The sequence below is a fragment of the Scyliorhinus canicula genome, chromosome 1 (assembly GCF_902713615.1).
Source record: "Scyliorhinus canicula chromosome 1, sScyCan1.1, whole genome shotgun sequence".
NCBI classification, from domain to species: Eukaryota; Metazoa; Chordata; class Chondrichthyes; order Carcharhiniformes; family Scyliorhinidae; genus Scyliorhinus; species Scyliorhinus canicula.
Genome location: NC_052146.1, coordinates 3,062,414 through 3,080,641, shown reverse-complemented (window position 1 = coordinate 3,080,641; position 18,228 = coordinate 3,062,414). Strand labels below are relative to the sequence as shown.

Sequence of the window (18,228 nt, the reverse complement as noted above, 5' to 3'; positions counted from 1 at the left end):
ACTATTTCCTGGTGGGACACGCCGACTATTTCCTGGTGGGACACACCGACTATTTCCTGGTGGTACACACCGACTATTTCCTGGTGGGACACACCGACTATTTCCTGGTGGGACACACCGACTATTTCCTGGTGGGACACACCGACTATTTCCTGGTGGGACACACCGACTATTTCCTGGTGGTACACACCGACTATTTCCTGGTGGGACACGCCGACTATTTCCTGGTGGGACACACTGACTATTTCCTGGTGGTACACACTGACTATTTCCTGGTGGTACACACCGACTATTTCCTGGTGGGACACACCGACTATTTCTTGGTGGGACACACCGACTATTTCCTGGTGGTATACACCGACTATTTCCTGGTGGTACACACCGACTATTTCCTGGTGGGACACACCGACTATTTCCTGGTGGGACACACCGACTATTTCCTGGTGGGACACACCGACTATTTCCTGGTGGGACACACCGACTATTTCCTGGTGGGACACACCGACTATTTCCTGGTGGTATACACCGACTATCTCCTGGTGGTACACACCGACTATTTCCTGGTGGGACACACCGACTATTTCCTGGTGGTACACACCGACTATTTCCTGGTGGTACACACCGACTATTTCCTGGTGGTACACACCGACTATTTCCTGGTGGGACACACTGACTATTTCCTGGTGGGACACACCGACTATTTCCTGGTGGGACACACCGACTATTTCCTGGTGGGACACACTGACTATTTCCTGGTGGTATACACTGACTATTTCCTGGTGGGACACACCGACTATTTCCTGGTGGGACACACCGACTATTTCCTGGTGGGACACACTGCCTATTTCCTGGTGGGACACACCGACTATTTCCTGGTGGGACACACCGACTATTTCCTGGTGGGACACACCGACTATTTCCTGGTGGGACACACCGACTATTTCCTGGTGGGACACACTGACTATTTCCTGGTGGGACACACTGACTATTTCCTGGTGGTACACACTGACTATTTCCTGGTGGTACACACCGACTATTTCCTGGTGGTACACACCGACTATTTCCTGGTGGTACACACCGACTATTTCCTGGTGGGACACACCGACTATTTCCTGGTGGGACACACCGACTATTTCCTGGTGGTACACACCGACTATTTCCTGGTGGGACACACCGACTATTTCCTGGTGGGACACAATGCAATGTGGGTATCGTCGGCTGGGCCAGCATTTGTTTCCTATCCTTAATTGCTCTTGAACTGAGTGACTTGCTCGGCTATTTCATAGGGCAGCTTAGAGTCAACCATATTGCTGTGTGTCTGGACTCACATTTAGGCCAGACCGGATAAACACAGTAGATTTCATTTTCTAAACGTCGTTAGCTTACCAGATGGGGCTTTATGATGATCGATGATAGTCTTAGTAATGGTAACATGAAACTAACTTTATATTACAAATTTATTAATTGAATTTAAATTCCAACTGCTGTCGTGGTGGGATTTCAATCCATGTCCTAGAGCATCAGTGTCATTACCGCTATGTCCCAGAGCGTTAGCCCAGTGTCATTACCGCTATGTCCCAGAGCGTTAGTCCAGTGTCATTACCGCTATGTCCCAGAGCGTTAGCCCAGTGTCATTACCGCTATGTCCCAGAGCGTTAGCCCAGTGTCATTACCGCTATGTCCCAGAGCATTAGCCCAGTGTCATTACCGCTATGTCCCAGAGCGTTAGTCCAGTGTCATTACCGCTATGTCCCAGAGCGTTAGCCCAGTGTCATTACCGCCATGTCCCAGAGCATTAGCCCAGTGTCATTACCACTATGTCCCAGAGCATTAGCCCAGTGTCATTACCGCCATGTCCCAGAGCATTAGCCCAGTGTCATTACCGCAATATCCCAGAGCGTTAGTCCAGTGTCACTACCGCTATGTCCCAGAGCGTTAGCCCAGTGTCATTACCGCTATATCCCAGAGCATTAGCCCAGTGTCATTACCGCTACGTCCCAGAGCGTTAGTCCAGTGTCATTACCGCTATGTCCCAGAACATTAGTTAGTGTCATTCTGCTCTGTGCTAGCGCATTAGCCCAGTGTCATTACTGCCATCTCTCAAACAATGTCCATTAAGCAAAGATTTAAACCTTTGCCTTTCTGTGGTTTGCACATTGCCGTGTGGAGAGGTTTGAGTGTTCCGTTGATCCTGAGAGTGATGTCGTCGGGAGTCTTAAACTCCAGGCAGGGTCACCCATGACGGTAAGGTTGGAGGGGAGGAACCAGACAAAGCACAACCAAAACAAGTCCTCAACGATGGATAAGGCTGAAGATACTCGTGCGATATCAAGAGCTGCGATGGTCGATGAAGGCTGTAGCAGGAGGTGAGATTCCCGGTCAGCGAAGTTCCCTCATCACTGGAACTGGACCTACCTTCTGTCAAGGACCGCGTGTCTGCTGATGTGCAAAAGCATCCCCATGTTAAAAGATGCCCCGCACAAGGTGTCTACCTAGAGCAAACCAACACACCTCTTCAAGAAGCAATGGTGGACTGACAAAGCAAAGGAGCTGCAACTCCTTACCGACAAGCACGACACCCAGGGCTTTTTCAATGCCACCAAGGCAATATATGGAACCAACAGTCTAGGCCTCAAACTGGTGGGGAGTGAGCGACAGAGAAAACATCAGCCTTCAATGGAGAGAAAACTTTAAAGAATCTCCTAAACCGTGATACACTCATGTTTGATAAAATCATCTAACTCCCATCAAAGATGACCTTGCCCTCCCACGAAGCGTTGATGAAGGAGAAGCCGCCATGAAACACATGGAGGATGAAAAAGCAACACAAGTGGATGGGATCCCAGTGAAGATTTTCAAACTTGGAGGAGAAGAGATTGTCTGTCATCTCCATCAGCTGTCGCTGACAATCTGGGACAGAGAATAAATCTCTGCCGACCTCAAGGATGCTGGCATGACGACCATCACACTCATCCCGAGAGCATCTCGACAACAAGGACTCCTACGTCAGACTTCTATTTATTGACTACAGTTCCGCCTTCAACACCATAATCCCAGCCAAGCTCATATCAAAGCTCCAAAACCTAGGACTTGGCTCCTCCCTCTGCAACTGGATCCTCGACTTTCTGACCAACAGACCACAGTCAGTAAGAATGAACACCAACACCTCCTCCACAATAGTCCTCAATACCGGGGCCTCACAAGGCTGCGTACTTAGCCCCCTACTCTACTCCCTGTACACAAACGACTGCGTGGCAAAACTTGGTTCCAACTCCATCTATAAGTTTGCTGACGATACGACCATAGTGGGCCGGATCTCGAATAACGACGAGTCCGAATACAGGAGGGAGATAGAGAACCTAGTGGAGTGGTGTAACGACAACAATCTCTCCCTCAATGCCAGCAAAACTAAAGAGCTGGTCATTGACTTCAGGAAGCAAAGTGCTGTACACACCCCTGTCAGCATCAACGGGGCTGAGGTGGAGATGGTTAGCAGTTTCAAATTCCTAGGGGGGCACATCACCAAAAATCTGTCCTGGTCCACCCACGTCGACACTACCACCAAGAAAGCACAACAGCGCCTATACTTCCTCAGGAAACTAAGGAAATTCGGCATGTCCACATTAACCCGTACCAACTTTTACAGATACACAACAGAAAGCATCCTATCTGGCTGCATCACAGCCTGGTATGGCAACTGCTTGGCTCAAGACCGTAAGAAACTTCAGAGAGTCGTGAACACAGCCCAGTCCATCACAGGAACCTGCCCCCATCCATTGACTCCAGTTACACCTCTCACTGTCTTGGGCAAGCGGGCAGCATAATCAAAGACCCCTCCCACCCAGCTTACTCACTCTTCCAACTACTTCTATCGGGCAGGAGATACAAAAGTCTGAGAACACGCACGAACAGACTCAAAAACAGCTTCTTCCCTGCTGTTACCAGACTCCTAAACGACCCTCTTATGAACTGACCTCATTAACAGTACACCCTGTATGCTTCATCCAATGCCGGTGTTTATTACATTGTATATATTGTGTTGCCCTATTATGTATTTTCTTTTATTTCCTTTGCTTTTCATGTACTTAATGATCTGTTGAGCTGCTCGCAGAAAAATACTTTTCACTGTACCTCGGTACACGTGACAATAAACAAATCCAATCCAATCTTCAAAGAGATAAAAAACTGTGGGTAATACTGAGGAATCTGCCTGCTCTCCATCTCTGGGAAGCTCATCATGCAAATCCTCACAAGCCGCCTTCTCCCAGACTCTGCAAAATCCTTCCACAAAGCCAGTGACTCCGACTAAACTGTGATCCAATGGACATTATTTTCTCTGTTCAACAGAAGCAACAGGGGCCACATCAACCACTCTACATGGCCTTCAGCGACCTGACCAAGGCTTTTGACTCAGTCAATCGAATGCGCTGTGGAAGACCCTGTCAAAGGCCAGAGAAATTCACCAGCATCCTCGGACTCCTCCACGACACGATGTCTGCGACAATCCTCACCGATGGAAATGTGACAAAAACTTGAAATCAAGACTGGAGTCGAGCAGGGATGCGTTATCACCCCCACCCTTTTCTCCATCTGATCGCCACCAGCTTTTACCTTGTCAAGAACAAGCTTCCCAGTGGAGTGGACATCATCAATTGGATGGACAAAAGAATTTTCATCCTCAACTAGTTGAAATCCAAAAACAAAAACGGCACCGACATCACTCGTGGAACTTCAGTGTGTGGATGATATTGCCATCCCACTCTCTCAGAACAGTAAGAAGTCTTACAACACCAGGTTAAAGTCCAACATGTTTGTTTCAAACACTAGCTTTCGGAGCACTGCTCCTTCCTCAGGTGAATGAAGAGGTAGGATCCAGAAACATCTATATAGACAAATTCAAAGATGCCAGACAATGCTTAGAATGCGAGCATTTGCAGGTAATTGAATCTTTACAGATCCAGAGATAGGGGTAACCCCAGGTTAAAGAGGTGTGAATTGTCTCAAGCCAGGACAGTTGGCAGGATTTCGCAAGTTCAGGCCAGATTGGGGGGGGGGGGGGGGGGGGGGGGGGGGGGGGTGGGGGGGTGTGAATGTAATGCAACATGAATCCCAGGTCCCGGTTGAGGCCATACTCATGTGTGCGGAACTTGGCTATATGTTTCTGCTCGGCATTTCTGCGTTGTTGTGCTTCCTGAAGGCTGCCTTGGAGAACGCTTCCCCGGAGATCAGAGGTTGAATGCCCCTTGACTGCTGAAGTGTTCCCTGACTGGAAGGGAACATTCCTGCCTGGTGATTGTCGCACGATGTCCATTCATTCGTTGTCGCAGTGTCTGCATGGTCTCGCCAATGTACCACGCTTCGGGACATCCTTTCCTGCAGCGTATGAGGTAGACCAACGTTGGTCGAGTCGTAAGAGTATGTACCGCGTACCTGGTGGGTAGTGTTCTCACGTGTAATGATGGTACCCATGTCGATGATCTGGCATGTCTTGCAGAGATTGCCATGGCAGGGTTGTGTGGTGTCGTGGTCGCTGTTGTTTGAAACTGCGGTTGTTTGAAAGCAAGTAGTGGGGGTCTGGGGATGACCTTGGCAATATGTTCATCTTCATCGATGTCGTGTTGAAGGCTGCAAAGAAGATGTCGTAGTTTCTCCACACAGGATCTGCTCAGACGAGGAGGAGTGTAATAGACATCTAGAGACGCTGAAAGATGCCCTCGTATGAACGGGTTATGGCGCTCGACTCATCGATCGACAACGCACCACAGCAAAAAACCGCACCGACCTCCTCAGAAGACAAACACGGGACACAACCGACAGAGTACCCTTCGTCGTCCAGTACTTTCCCGGAGTGGTGAAACTACGACATCTTAGCCGTCAATGCCTTAGAGACCCTTATTCAGAAGCAGCCTACTTGGAGGAACCTCCTGATTGAAGGGACACAATTCTTCAAGGGCACCCAAGGGCACCAGGAGGTCCAGTCTGAGAAAAGGAATACCAATGATGTAGAGTCCAAGGCTGAATTCACCTTCCAGAAACACCTGCCAGATTTGAAGTTGGAGATGCTGCTCTAGGATCGGGCTCATTAGCCATGCAAAGACGCACAGAACCCATGAACAATGGCTTGGAGTCTCTTAGGTGGATAATAATGAGTGATCGTCGAGGAGAAACCCTTGCCACTTAATAACTGCACTCTTTTAGTGGACAAGTGGAGGGGAGAGAGAGAAGTAACTCTTTGGAGTTGATGCGGTTCTAAGGTTACAGACAGTTAACTGGTCCTTTAAATTATCGTTCCATAGCTGAGCCAGACGGGCCTGCAGTACATCGGACTAATGTTGATGCTTAAACAGCTTTTCTGGGTAATGAATGATACCTGGAGGGTAGAGAAATCACTGAGTTGGGATTTGTTCAACATGATTCCATAGAACCTCTAAGCTAATCTTGGCCGGACATAGGTAGATGCCTACCAGTGCCCATTACTGGTGAAAGTGTCAGGTTCCAGCATGCTGAGAGACACTAGCAATAACCACTTGCTACCCTGTTTCATAGATGCCTCCCTTGCCCTCCATTCCTTATGTTGGCTTCTCAAAAATTAAGATGCAGCAATGCCACAACAATTTAAATTAAATACAGTATCATCCTTTCTCCAGTAAAATCACTTGCACTAAAATCAAATGGAAATGCAGCAAATGCCTAAAATAAAATGTAATCACAGAAATCAGTTGCGAGTTTAAATAAAGCACATCTGCACAGACACACAGGCATACACGCAACCACAGATTCACACACAGATTCACACACAGGCGTGCGCACACACAGGCATACACACGCACACACAGACGCACGCACACACACAGGCATATGCGCGCGCACACAGATGCACGCACAGGCGTGCGCACACACAGGCATATGCGCGCACACACAGATGCACGCACAGGCGTGCGCACACACAGGCATATGCGCGCACACACAGATGCACGCGCACACACAGGCATAAGCGCGCGCACACAGATGCACGCACAGGCGTGCACACACACAGGCATATGCGCGCACACACAGATTCACGCACAGGCGTGCGCACACACAGGCATACACACGCACACACAGATGCACGCACAGGCGTGCGCACACACAGGCATACACACGCACACACAGATGCACGCACAGGCGTGCGCACACACAGGCATACACACGCACACACAGATGCACGCACAGGCGCGCACACACAGGCATACACACGCACACACAGATGCAACTCACACGGGAACACAGAGACAGAAACTACCTCAAATTCTTCCTCTCTTTATCCATTGGGTAAGAGAAATACACCAAACCATATTGTGTACAGTATAAAGCTCCATTCAAGCCAACAGAAAACCTTCATGCAGATTTCTCAGTTACTCGGTTTCCATGATCCTCCACGAGTGTCAGACACTTGACGAACCAAAAGAAAAACTTCACCCCGCATTATTGCATCATTATGTGATAATGACACAATTCTATTTATTAATAGAAAATAATTCAGCAAATTATATGGCCAGAAGGGACCAATTATCAAGTTTCATGAACAAAATTATTTTCATGTATTCCATGGTTTGTAAATTTGTTACCTCATTGACAGCGATGGACTGGATGTTGTATTTACAGCTAACCAGTTAGCATCCGGGCAGATTTTATGATACCATCGATATTATAATCAATATCCTATCTAAGTTTCAAAATAATTCACTAAACATAACATCACATCTGGGGACTAAGATGAAGCAGAAGTGGACAAACTGGTGTCAAGCATTCGGTTTTCACAGCATGCACACTTTCCTGCAATCGTTATTACCAGAGATTGCTGGTTTACTGTGAGGTTAATTTAATCAGCTCTGCTGTTTTAGTTTGCGGTTTAAGTGGCCGCTATCAATAATGGCAAGTGGCCGGAAGATGAATTACACAGGCAGGTACTGTCTCCAATTATTTTTGCACCTCCATGTGGGGAACACAACCTCGCTGTTGACACCTTGTAAAACCCTGTGATGAATAATGATAAGATGGCGTGATGATCCTTTTACTGGCCATGCATTTGTGGAGGCCCTGGGAATGTGAAAAAATGTGGTAATAGATACAAGTCTCTGTCCTTTCTCTCCTTTTGATTATGCAGGAGTTTAGTCAGTTCCAATCTATTCCCAGTAGGCCTATTGAGAAAATTGCAGTGAGAGCTGCTCTTCTGAGATTGGGATTCCAAACCCACGATCAGTGAAATTGCAGAATAATACAGTGCAGAAGAGGCCCTTCGGCCCAGCAAGTCTATACTGGCGCATGAAAGATAGCTGACCTGCCTACTTAATCCCATTTGTCAGCACTTGGCCCATAGCCTACCATCTAGAAGGATGTGGGCAGCAGATAGATGGGAACATCACCACCTGGAGGTTCCCTGCCAAGTCACTCACCATGCTGACTCGGAAATGTATCACCGTTCCTTCACTGTCGCTGGGGCAAAACCCTGGAACTCCCTTCCTAACAGCACAGGATGTGCACCTACACCACGCGGACTGCAACAGTTCAAGAAGGCGACTCACCACCAGCTTCTCAAGGACAATTAGGGATGGGGAGGAAATGCTGGCCTAGCCAGCGAAGCCCATGTTCCCGTAAAAAAGTAAATTTAAAAATAGTATATTATTGGGGCAGTTATCCTAATGTCATATGATAGTACCTTGAATAAATGGGTGTTTATAAATGTGTATGTATATAAATATCTGTAGTGAGAGTACCTTTAAGAAATGGGTTTTTACTACTGCAATGATGTGAGAAAGTGGGTGGAGCTGGGCTGTCTATCAGCTTTTTACTTTTGTTTTTGGCTGTTTGCTGCAGGGTGGGTTTTAGTTTCATTTTCAGAGCTGGATAGCTGCAGTCACAGCCAGAAGGTGTATTAGAGTCTCTCTCTGTAATCTAAAGACTGTAAATCGATCCTTTGATGATTTAAAACTAATAACTGCTCTCAGTAGTGACTTTAACCTGATGTGCTTCTGTTAAAGGTTTTGTTATTAAATCTTATGGATGTTAAAAAGGAAAGCTTAAAGGATTAATTAGTGTGTAGTCTTTGGGGGTTGTATTTGAATTGATGGTTGCTAAGATGTTCACTGTATGTTTAAAATGGTTAACTTGAGTTCATAGAATAAACATTGTTTTGCTTTAAAAATACTTTTCCATTTCTGCTGTCCCACACCTGTAGAGTGGGCCGTGTGCTCCCCATACCCACAATCTATTAAAAGTTGTGGGTCAGGTGAACTCCCTGCTACACTTTGGGGTTCTCTAAAACCTGAACCATAACATTAATTCAGTTCCATAGACGTCATATGGACTTGAAATGTTAACTGTTTTTCTCTCTGCTGATGTGGAGTTTTTCCAGTAATTTCTGTTTTTGTTTCAGATCCCCAGCATGCGCAGTATTTAGCTTTTATCTTAATTCTAGTTATGTTAAATCTCATGGAATGAATGCTGACACGGCTGGTAGATCGCGCCCAATACCGTCTGTTTTTGTTGAACATGCTCTGCTAGTTATCTATAATAAAATGTGTAAATCGACACACGAGTATTTTGTTTGATGTGCCAGCCACTTATAATTATGCGTAAAGTTAAAGTCAAAGGCTGAAGACCAAATAGTCTTGGAGCTCCACTTCAGTTGAAAGAGTCAGAATTTCCACGTGAGGCCTGTTAGAGCCCTGATCAGCAGGACATGTTTCCAAGTTCAAAACCTGAATATTTCATGGCACTGCATGAGAATCATACTCAACTGCTCAAACTAATTTGTTTTTGATCCTGGTTTAGATTCACTTAATGAGCTAATATTTGCATGTAAGTTTCCAAACAGGACACAGCTAAAAGCAGGAGGTAGTTTACAAACCAATTTCACAGTAACCAGCTGCAATCATTTCAAAGAGTGGAATGCAGAGCTACCTGCATAAGCCACTAAATGATATACTGTACACCCATGAGTAACTCATTAAGGCAAAATGTCATTCAAAATGTTAAAATGCAAAGTTTAACCTTGATTTCCCCATGTCAATGGTCTGTGCAGATGTGATAAACTCTTCTAAGCGGCGTTTTCTAATTAACGTCCAAGTTAGTAACCAGTGAAAATAATTCTCCTTTTGCCGCCCTTTATAGCAAGATGTGAAAACGCCATTCAGACACTGAATAATTTTTAGTTTACACGTTTAATAATGGTGTTTAATGGAAAAACACATCACTATCTTTTCTTGATAAGTGTGTAAGGTGCAACTGACACACTTACCTACATCATGGATGAATCGCTCTATTTTGGTCTGCATTCCCCAGTAACGAAACTCTACTTTGCAGAGTTTGTACGCACACATTATTGGCATTTTGCTAGGCTTTTTCCTGCACTCGTCTATCCAGTCGTCAGACAGGGGGCCCCTTCCTGTCTTGGAAGACTTGTACAGTTTCGGGTCCTCTTCTGTTTTGTATTCATTAGGAGGAATGGGATCTTTGACAATATCAATCGGATCTGGGACACAAAGGCACAAAGTAAGTATATCAGATGTCACGTTTCTTTCAAATGCAGCATAAAAGGCAGTCATATTTAAAACCTTCAACTTGAAGAGGAAAATTAATCCCAATCAACACACGCTGATCGTCATGTACAATGAAATTCAACAAAGAATTCAACACAAATCCCAAAGATAAAATGCATTTCATAGTCTCCAAAGGAAAAGTCAACATTGAAACAAAACGATAGCTTACAGAATATAAATGCAAAATAAGCTAATCAATTCTCCCATCTTGGTCAGTCCTCAGCCAATACTGAGCTGAACACCAATGCCCACACTCAACCTCCTCACCTGCCTTTCCCAATCTGGTGAAAGCACTGAGCCTTTACTTGAAGCTCCCGTCTCACATCCAGGTTACAATCAGAAATGTCACAGCAGGGGCAGCACGGTGGCGCAGTGGGTTAGCATTGCTGCCTCACGGCGCCGAGGTCCCAGGTTCGATCCCGGCTCTGGGTCACTATCTGTGTGGAGTTTGCACATTCTCCCAGTGTTTGTGTGGGTCTCACCCCCACAGCCCAAAGATGTGCAGGGCAGGTGGATTGAACACGCTAAATTGCCCCTTAATTGGAAAAAATGAATTGGGTACTCTAAATTTAAAAAAAAAGAAACGTCACAGCACAGAGGGCAATCATGGCTTCAATTCACATTGTGCTCCTTGTCTCAATTTGTTTGTCAACTGGATGGTTTGGCCAATACTTTAACCACACTACACCAGTGTTCTTCAAACGTTTTTTCCCTGGACCCACTTTTTACCAACCGACCAACCTTCACGACCCAAGCCAGCTGACCTTCGCGACCCACGCCGGCCGCTCTTTGCGACCCACACCAGAGGTACTGGAGCTCTGGATACAGCTCCCACCAGCGCAGCTTGGTCCTGCCGTGGACTCTCCTGCGCAGCTCTCTCCAGCAGATTCAGTTGTGAGATCCTGGCCTGTTTATGTCTCTAGCCCTCTCTTCCTGATTACAAAATAATCCATCGTCAGTTCTTCACACAGTCCTGTTGCTTGCTGGCAGCTACAAGATGAAGGAATCGCTCCTCAGTGATTTCGCGGCCAAAGCACAGACGTACAGGGTGCGTGACATTAGTGTCTGTGCCGGGCACATGACCTGCTTTCTGCCGCTGGTGGGAAGACGCTATCGTTTGTATTTAAAGGCTGGTCACGGCCGGCATTCCCAACTTAAAAGCCGGTTGTGGGCGGCATTCTTAAAAATCAGTTAGACCCGTTGGGAGCTTTACCCACAATCTGAAGCACTGTGACCCTCCCGACACCCGCCCGTGAGACCCATGGGTCCCGACCCTAAGTTTGAAAACCCTTACCCTAGAGTGTAGCAATAATCATCTATTATGATGCATTTCAAATGCGACATACTTTTCAAAGTGAACAAAGATTTCAATTCAAATATCTGAGATTTAACAAGTACAATTTGAAAATCTGAATGTATTTAATCAGTAAATGTCATGCTACACAGGATCAAAAGCCATAAACGTTTGTGAGAAACATAATGAATTTTTGATATTCATGAATGGTTAAATGAAATGTAATAGAAATCACACAGCAAGTGAATGTAACCAGTGAATGGGGCATAACTATAAGGTTCAGGGTGGGAGATATAGGAGGGATGTCCGAGGTAGGTTCTTTACTCAGAGAGTGGTTAGGGTGTGGAATGGACTGCCTGCTGTGATAGTGGAGTCGGACACTTTAGGAACTTTCAAGCGGTTATTGGATAGGCGCATGGAGCACACCACAATGACAGGGAGTGGGATAGCTTGATCTTGGTTTTGGAAAATGCTCGGCACAACATTGAGGGCAGAACGGCCTGTTCTGTGCTGTACTGTTCTATGTTCTATCTCAGTAAAGTTCTCAAACAAAAAATAACCTGAAAGCAAAGTTGTAATTAATGCAAAACCAATGCAAAACTGAAGGAAGGGCTGGTTGAATTTTGCTGGTGTATTCAAATAGGCACAATGTGAAACAAATGCACAGATTCAATATTATTCCGAAACAACAATTTGCCCTCACTATTTACCAACACACAAGGCTGTGAATGTGGATTTGCTGACCTTCAAACAAGTCACATTAGGTTTGTGTGGTTTCAGGGTGAATCACATTTGATATGAATGAAGCCAACATTTAGTTTTATTTAAAAGGGTACCATTGAACATAGAACATACATAGAATTTACAATGCAGAAGGAGGCTATTTGGCCCATCGAGTCTGTACCGACCCTTGGAAAGACCACCCCACTTAAGCCCACACTTCCACCCTATCCCCGTAACCCCACCTAACCTTTTTGGACACTAAGGGCAATTTATCATGGCCAATCCACCGAACCTGCACGTCTTTGGACTGTGGGAGGAAACCGGAGCACCCGGAGAAAACTCACGCATATAAGGGGGGAACGTGCAGACTCCACACAGACAGTGACCCAGCGGGGAATCGAACCTGGGATCCTGGAGATGTGAAGCCACAGTGCTAACCACTGTGCTACCGTGCCATCCACATCCAAAGAAATGCCAGCTGCAACACATTGAGAATGGTGCATGGGGTTTATCTTTGCCCTCTGAATATAGAAACATAGAAAATAGGAGCAGGGAGACGCCATTCAGCTTTCAGATCCTGCTCCACCATTCGTTATGATCATGGCTGTTCATCTAACTCAATCGCCTTATCCCGCCTTCCCTCCAAACCTTTGATCCCCTTCACCCCAAGTGCTATATCTAACTGCTTCTTGAAAACATACAATGATTTGGCCTCAACTACTTCCTGTGGTAATGAATTCCAGAAACTCACCACTCTCTAGGTGAAGAGATTTCTCCTCATCTCTGTCCTAATGGTCTACTCTGTATCCTCAGATTATGACCCCTGGTTCTGGACACATCGGCCATCGGGAACATCCTTCTTGCATTCACCCTGTCCAGTCCTGTTAGAATTTTATAGGTTTCTATGAAAACCCCCCTCATTATTTTGAACTCCAGTGAATCCTAACCGTCTCAATTTCTCCTCAAATGTCCATCCTGCCATCCCAGGAATCAGTCTGGTAAACCTTCACTGCACTCCCTCGAGAGCAAGAACATCCTTCCTCAGATACGGACACCAAACCTGCCCACAATACTCCAGGTGTGGCCTCACCAAGGCCCTGTATAATTGCAGCCACATATCCCTGCTTCTATACTCGAAACCTCTCACTGTGAAGGCAACTTACTATTTGTTTATTTTAGTTTGTGCTGCACCTGCATGCTAAGCGGCAGTGACTGGTATATGAGAACACCCAGGTCTCATTGCACATTTCACTCCTCTAATTTATGGCCATTCAGATAATAAATATTATCCTACATACTTGACACAGCAATATCAAAACAGACAGAACTGCTAATAAACTACTTGTTTTTCCTCAGATGGAATAACTAAGTGGGAATGAAGTAGCAAAAATTGCCTATAACTCAAAATTGAGGATGTACAGGATTGTTTAGGTCAGGCATTGTCAAACACGGGGGTCGCGGGTGGGTGTCGGGAGGGTCGCGGAGCCGTCTGTCGGGGCGCTCCCGATCGCACAAATCTGTGCCCTCGGCTGTTAAGAACGGCGGCTGCAAGCAGCCTTCAAAATGGCCGCCGATGATCGGGCACGCATGCGTAGCGCGGCCGCTTTTTTTTTTAAACAGTCGCAGCTTTTTGTTTTACAAGTTCGGGGAGGTTTTATTCATTATTTTCATTTATTTTATTCATTTTACTTTATTTTTTTTTACAATTTCGAGTGGGGGTTTATTTGATAAAAATTTCCATGGGAAAAATACAGAACTTTAGACAGATGGAGACTCCATACTTTCCGACACCGGAAGCTTCACCTTCATCCAACAGGTTCCATTGGAGGAGCGTGTACGAGGGCCAAAGGGACCCAAAACCATTTCCTCCATTTTTGTCAGCAGCAAACTAGGTAGGAGAAAATGGTGGATCGCGAAGGTCGGCCAGCTTGGGTCGCGCAGGTCGGCCGGCGTGGGTCGCGAAGGTTGGCCGGCGTGGGTCGCGAAGGTCGGCCGGCATGGGTTGCGAAGGTCGGCCGGCTTGGGTCGCGAAGGTCGGCCGGCGTGGGTCCCGAAGGTCGGCCGGCGTGGGTCGCGAAGGTCGGCCAGCTTGGGTCGCGAAGGTCGGCCAGCTTGGGTCGCGAAGGTCGGCCGGTGTGGGTCACGCAGGTCGGCCGGCGTGGGTCGTGCAGGTCGGCCGGCGTGGGTCGCGCAGGTCGGCCGGTGTGGGTCGCGCAGGTCGGCCGGTGTAGGTCGCGCAGGTCGGCCGGCGTGGGTCGCCAAGGTCAGCCGGTGTGGGTCGCGCAGGTCGGCCGGCGCAGGTCGGCCGGCGTGGGTCGCGAAGGTCAGCCGGTTGGTAAAAATGGATCCCCGGAAAAAAAGTTTGAAGAACACTGGTTTAGGTGATCCGTTAATGTAACATTTAAGTTTACTTCTAATGTGAAGTAACGCCAAAGCTTCTAACTACAAGTCCCACTCCAGGGTCAACCTTCACTGTTGGAGGCACTGTCCTTCAGATCAAACATTAAACTAAGACCCCATCTGCCTGTTCAGGCAGGTGTGAGAGATTCCATTACACTATTTCGAAGAGCAGGGGATATATCCCCGGTGTCCTGGATAATATTTACCCTTCAATCAACATCACAAGCAGCACATTATCTGATCAATAATACACTGCTGTCTGTGGGAGTTTGCCGTGGGGAAGTGAGCTGCTACGTTTCCCCCAGTGAAACAGTGCACTTGGCTGCACTTGTGAAAAGCACTTTATAAATTCAAGTCTTTTCACAATAGACAATTTCATATACATTCAAAGGGACGCTAATTAAAACGTTACTGCAGTAATACCTTTAGCTCAAGAAACTTTTAAAGAAAATTCTTTCCTCAACAGCACACAGCTTCCTTCAGTTGTGGCACACCGAGCTAAACATTTCTTCAGAACCACAGTGAGGCGAAGGGGATCAAAGGATATGGGGGAAAAGAGGGATTAGGCTATTGAGTTTGATGGTCAGCCATGATCATAATGAATGGCTGAGCAGGCTCGAAGGGCCGAATGGCCTCCTCCTGCTCCTATTTTCTATGGATGCGATCTATCGGCCATGCTGCGCCCAAAAAGCAGTGCTCCGCGGTAAATACTGGGAGACCCCGCTCTCGGGATCTACCCGGCTATCCATACCACGCGAGATCTAACGCGATCTCGCAAGGCGTCGCAATGGGCGGGGTCACTTTCTGTAAAATCTGCAGATGGAATACAATATTGACAAATGTGAGGTTATCCATTTTGGTAGGAATAATAGCAAACGGGATTATTATTTAAACGATAAAATATTAAAGCATGCTGCTGTGCAGAGAGACTTGGGTGTGCTAGTGCATGAGTCACAGAAGGTTGGTTTACAAGTGCAACAGGTGATTAAGAAGGCAAATGGAATTTTGTCCTTCATTGCTAGAGGGATGGAGTTTAAGACTCGGGAGGTTATGTTGCAATTGTATAAGGTGTTGGTGCGGCCACACCTGGAGTATTGTGTTCAGTTTTGGTCTCCTTACTTGAGAAAGGACGTACTGGCGCTGGAGGGTGTGCAGAGGAGATTCACGAGTTTAATCCCAGAGCTGAAGGGGTTGGATTATGAGGAGAGGTTGAGTAGACTGGGACTGTACTCGTTGGAATTTAGAAGGATGAGGGGGGATCTTATAGAAACATTTAAAATTATGAAGGAATAGATAGGATAGATGCGGACAGGTTGTTTCCACTGGCGGGTGACAGCAGAACTGGGGGCATAGCCTCAAAATAAGGGGAAGTAGATTTAGGACTGAGTTTAAGAGGAACTTCTTCACCCAAAGGATTGTGAATCTATGGAATTCCTTGCCCAGTGAAGCAGTTGAGGCTCCTTCATTACATGTTTTTAAGGTAAAGATAGATAGTTTTTTGAAGAATAAAGGGATTAAGGGTTATGGTGTTCGGGCGGGAAAGTGGAGCTGAGTCCACAAAAGATCAGCCATGATCTCATTGAATGGCGGAGCAGGCTCGAGGGGCCAGATGGCCTACTCCTGCTCCTAGTTCTTATGTTCTTATGCATCTTGGAGCAAGATAGCTAATCTCACTCTAATATGCCATTCCCGAGGTGACCAAGGAAGACCATGGGCCAGCGCCGTTCAGTACAGGTCACCAAAGGGGACCAGAGGGAACGGCATTCACGGGGGCCTCCCAAGAAATCAGAGGCCCTAAGGTGCTTGCCGTCTGGGCAGAGTGGCACCCTGGCATTGCTGGTGCCAGCCCGGCACCCTGGCATTGCCAAAGCGCCCAGCTGGCACTGCCAGGGTGCCAGTGCCAAGGTGCCAAGCTGGTAGTTTTTGCGCAGCAGTGATTGTGCCTGGGGGTGCCCTGTGCACGTGATGTGGGGTGCGGAGGGTTGCAGGGGGGTCGAGGACACCCTTATAAGTGTGTTGAGGCTTTGGGGATGTTCGGGTGTCACGTCCGGGGGTCAAGAAATTCAAGCCCTTCAGGGCTGGAAAAGGGGTTAAGTGCGGCCTCGGCTGCGCATTCCCCGCTGAGGCCCATATCTAACCGGAGTCGGGTTAAATAGTGTTGCGTTTCTTGGTGCTCCGGGCACCGGAAAACAAGCGGCTAAACACAGTCGTTTGGTTTGATCATGCCCTATGTTTCCTTGACTCACTGACAAGATGCACAAACGCAGGAATTTAAATGTTGGTAATGTCTCCTCTTTTCAAATTGCAGTGTGCTATCACTTGGCACCTAATCCAGCAACCTGGCATCAGACAAGCAAATTCCGACCAGTGTAACTGAGCTGTAGGTTCAGGTCTGTAACTAACAAACCAGGATAAAACTATCCAGCATTTACCTCTCAATGTGACCTTCCTCATGCCTGTATGACATTAAATTAGTCAATGACTGTGAACTTTACTCAGGATCTTCTTCAATTAGATTTCCTTCCATCACCAAAAGTTTATTGACAAAACTACATTTAACTAAAAGGAAACAAATATTGTACCAATCATCCTCTGTGTTTTTTCAGCAGTCGAGAGGTTAAATACATTGGCCTGGTCTCCAGAATCAGGTTTATAATATGTTTCAATATCGATGGAAAATTTCTCCACAAAGGGACAGGTATATCTGCAACACAAAAGTGCAAAGGTGAACAATCATTCGTGCAAAAGAACCAGCTGTAAATCCCACAGAACAAGTCCCCAGTCTTGACCGTTTGAAATAAAGGTTTATTACCCAATGTCCAGCATGTTTATTAGGCCACAGTTAGAGCATGATTTGTAATTTTGAGAGCTCTATTATAGAAAAGACCTTAATCTTGTGGAGCATCCAGAAAAAAACCACAAAGGTTACATTTTTGAGGATGCACTTGAATGAAATGAAATGAAAATCGCTTATTGTCACGAGTAGGCTTCAATGAAGTTACTGTGAAAAGCCCCTAGTCACCACATTCCGGCGCCTGTTCGGGGAGGCTGGTACGGGAATGTACTTGATATCTGAATTAGTAGAGAGGAGGCTAAAGTACATTTGTAAAGATGTTTTTTTTTCCTAATCTTTATTGTCACAAGTAGGCTTACATTAACGCTGCAATGAAGTTACTGTGAAAACCCCCAGTCGCCACATTCCTGCGCCTGTTCGGGTACACAGAGGGATAA

General features: G+C 46.6%; 1 protein-coding gene across 1 annotated transcript in view; it reads right to left on the bottom strand.

The window, feature by feature from the left end:
* LOC119967898 (membrane-associated phosphatidylinositol transfer protein 2) overlaps positions 1–17,697 on the bottom strand; it is a 157,107-nt gene extending 139,410 nt beyond the window's left edge. The window contains exons 1-2 of the mRNA XM_038801029.1: positions 17,580–17,697; positions 10,280–10,513 (exon numbers count right to left, since the gene is read on the bottom strand). Coding sequence (XP_038656957.1) covers positions 10,280–10,513; positions 17,580–17,586 — 241 coding nt within the window. The 5' untranslated portion in view covers positions 17,587–17,697. The remainder of the gene's footprint in view (positions 1–10,279; positions 10,514–17,579) is intronic.
* Positions 17,698–18,228: the final 531 nt, after the last annotated feature.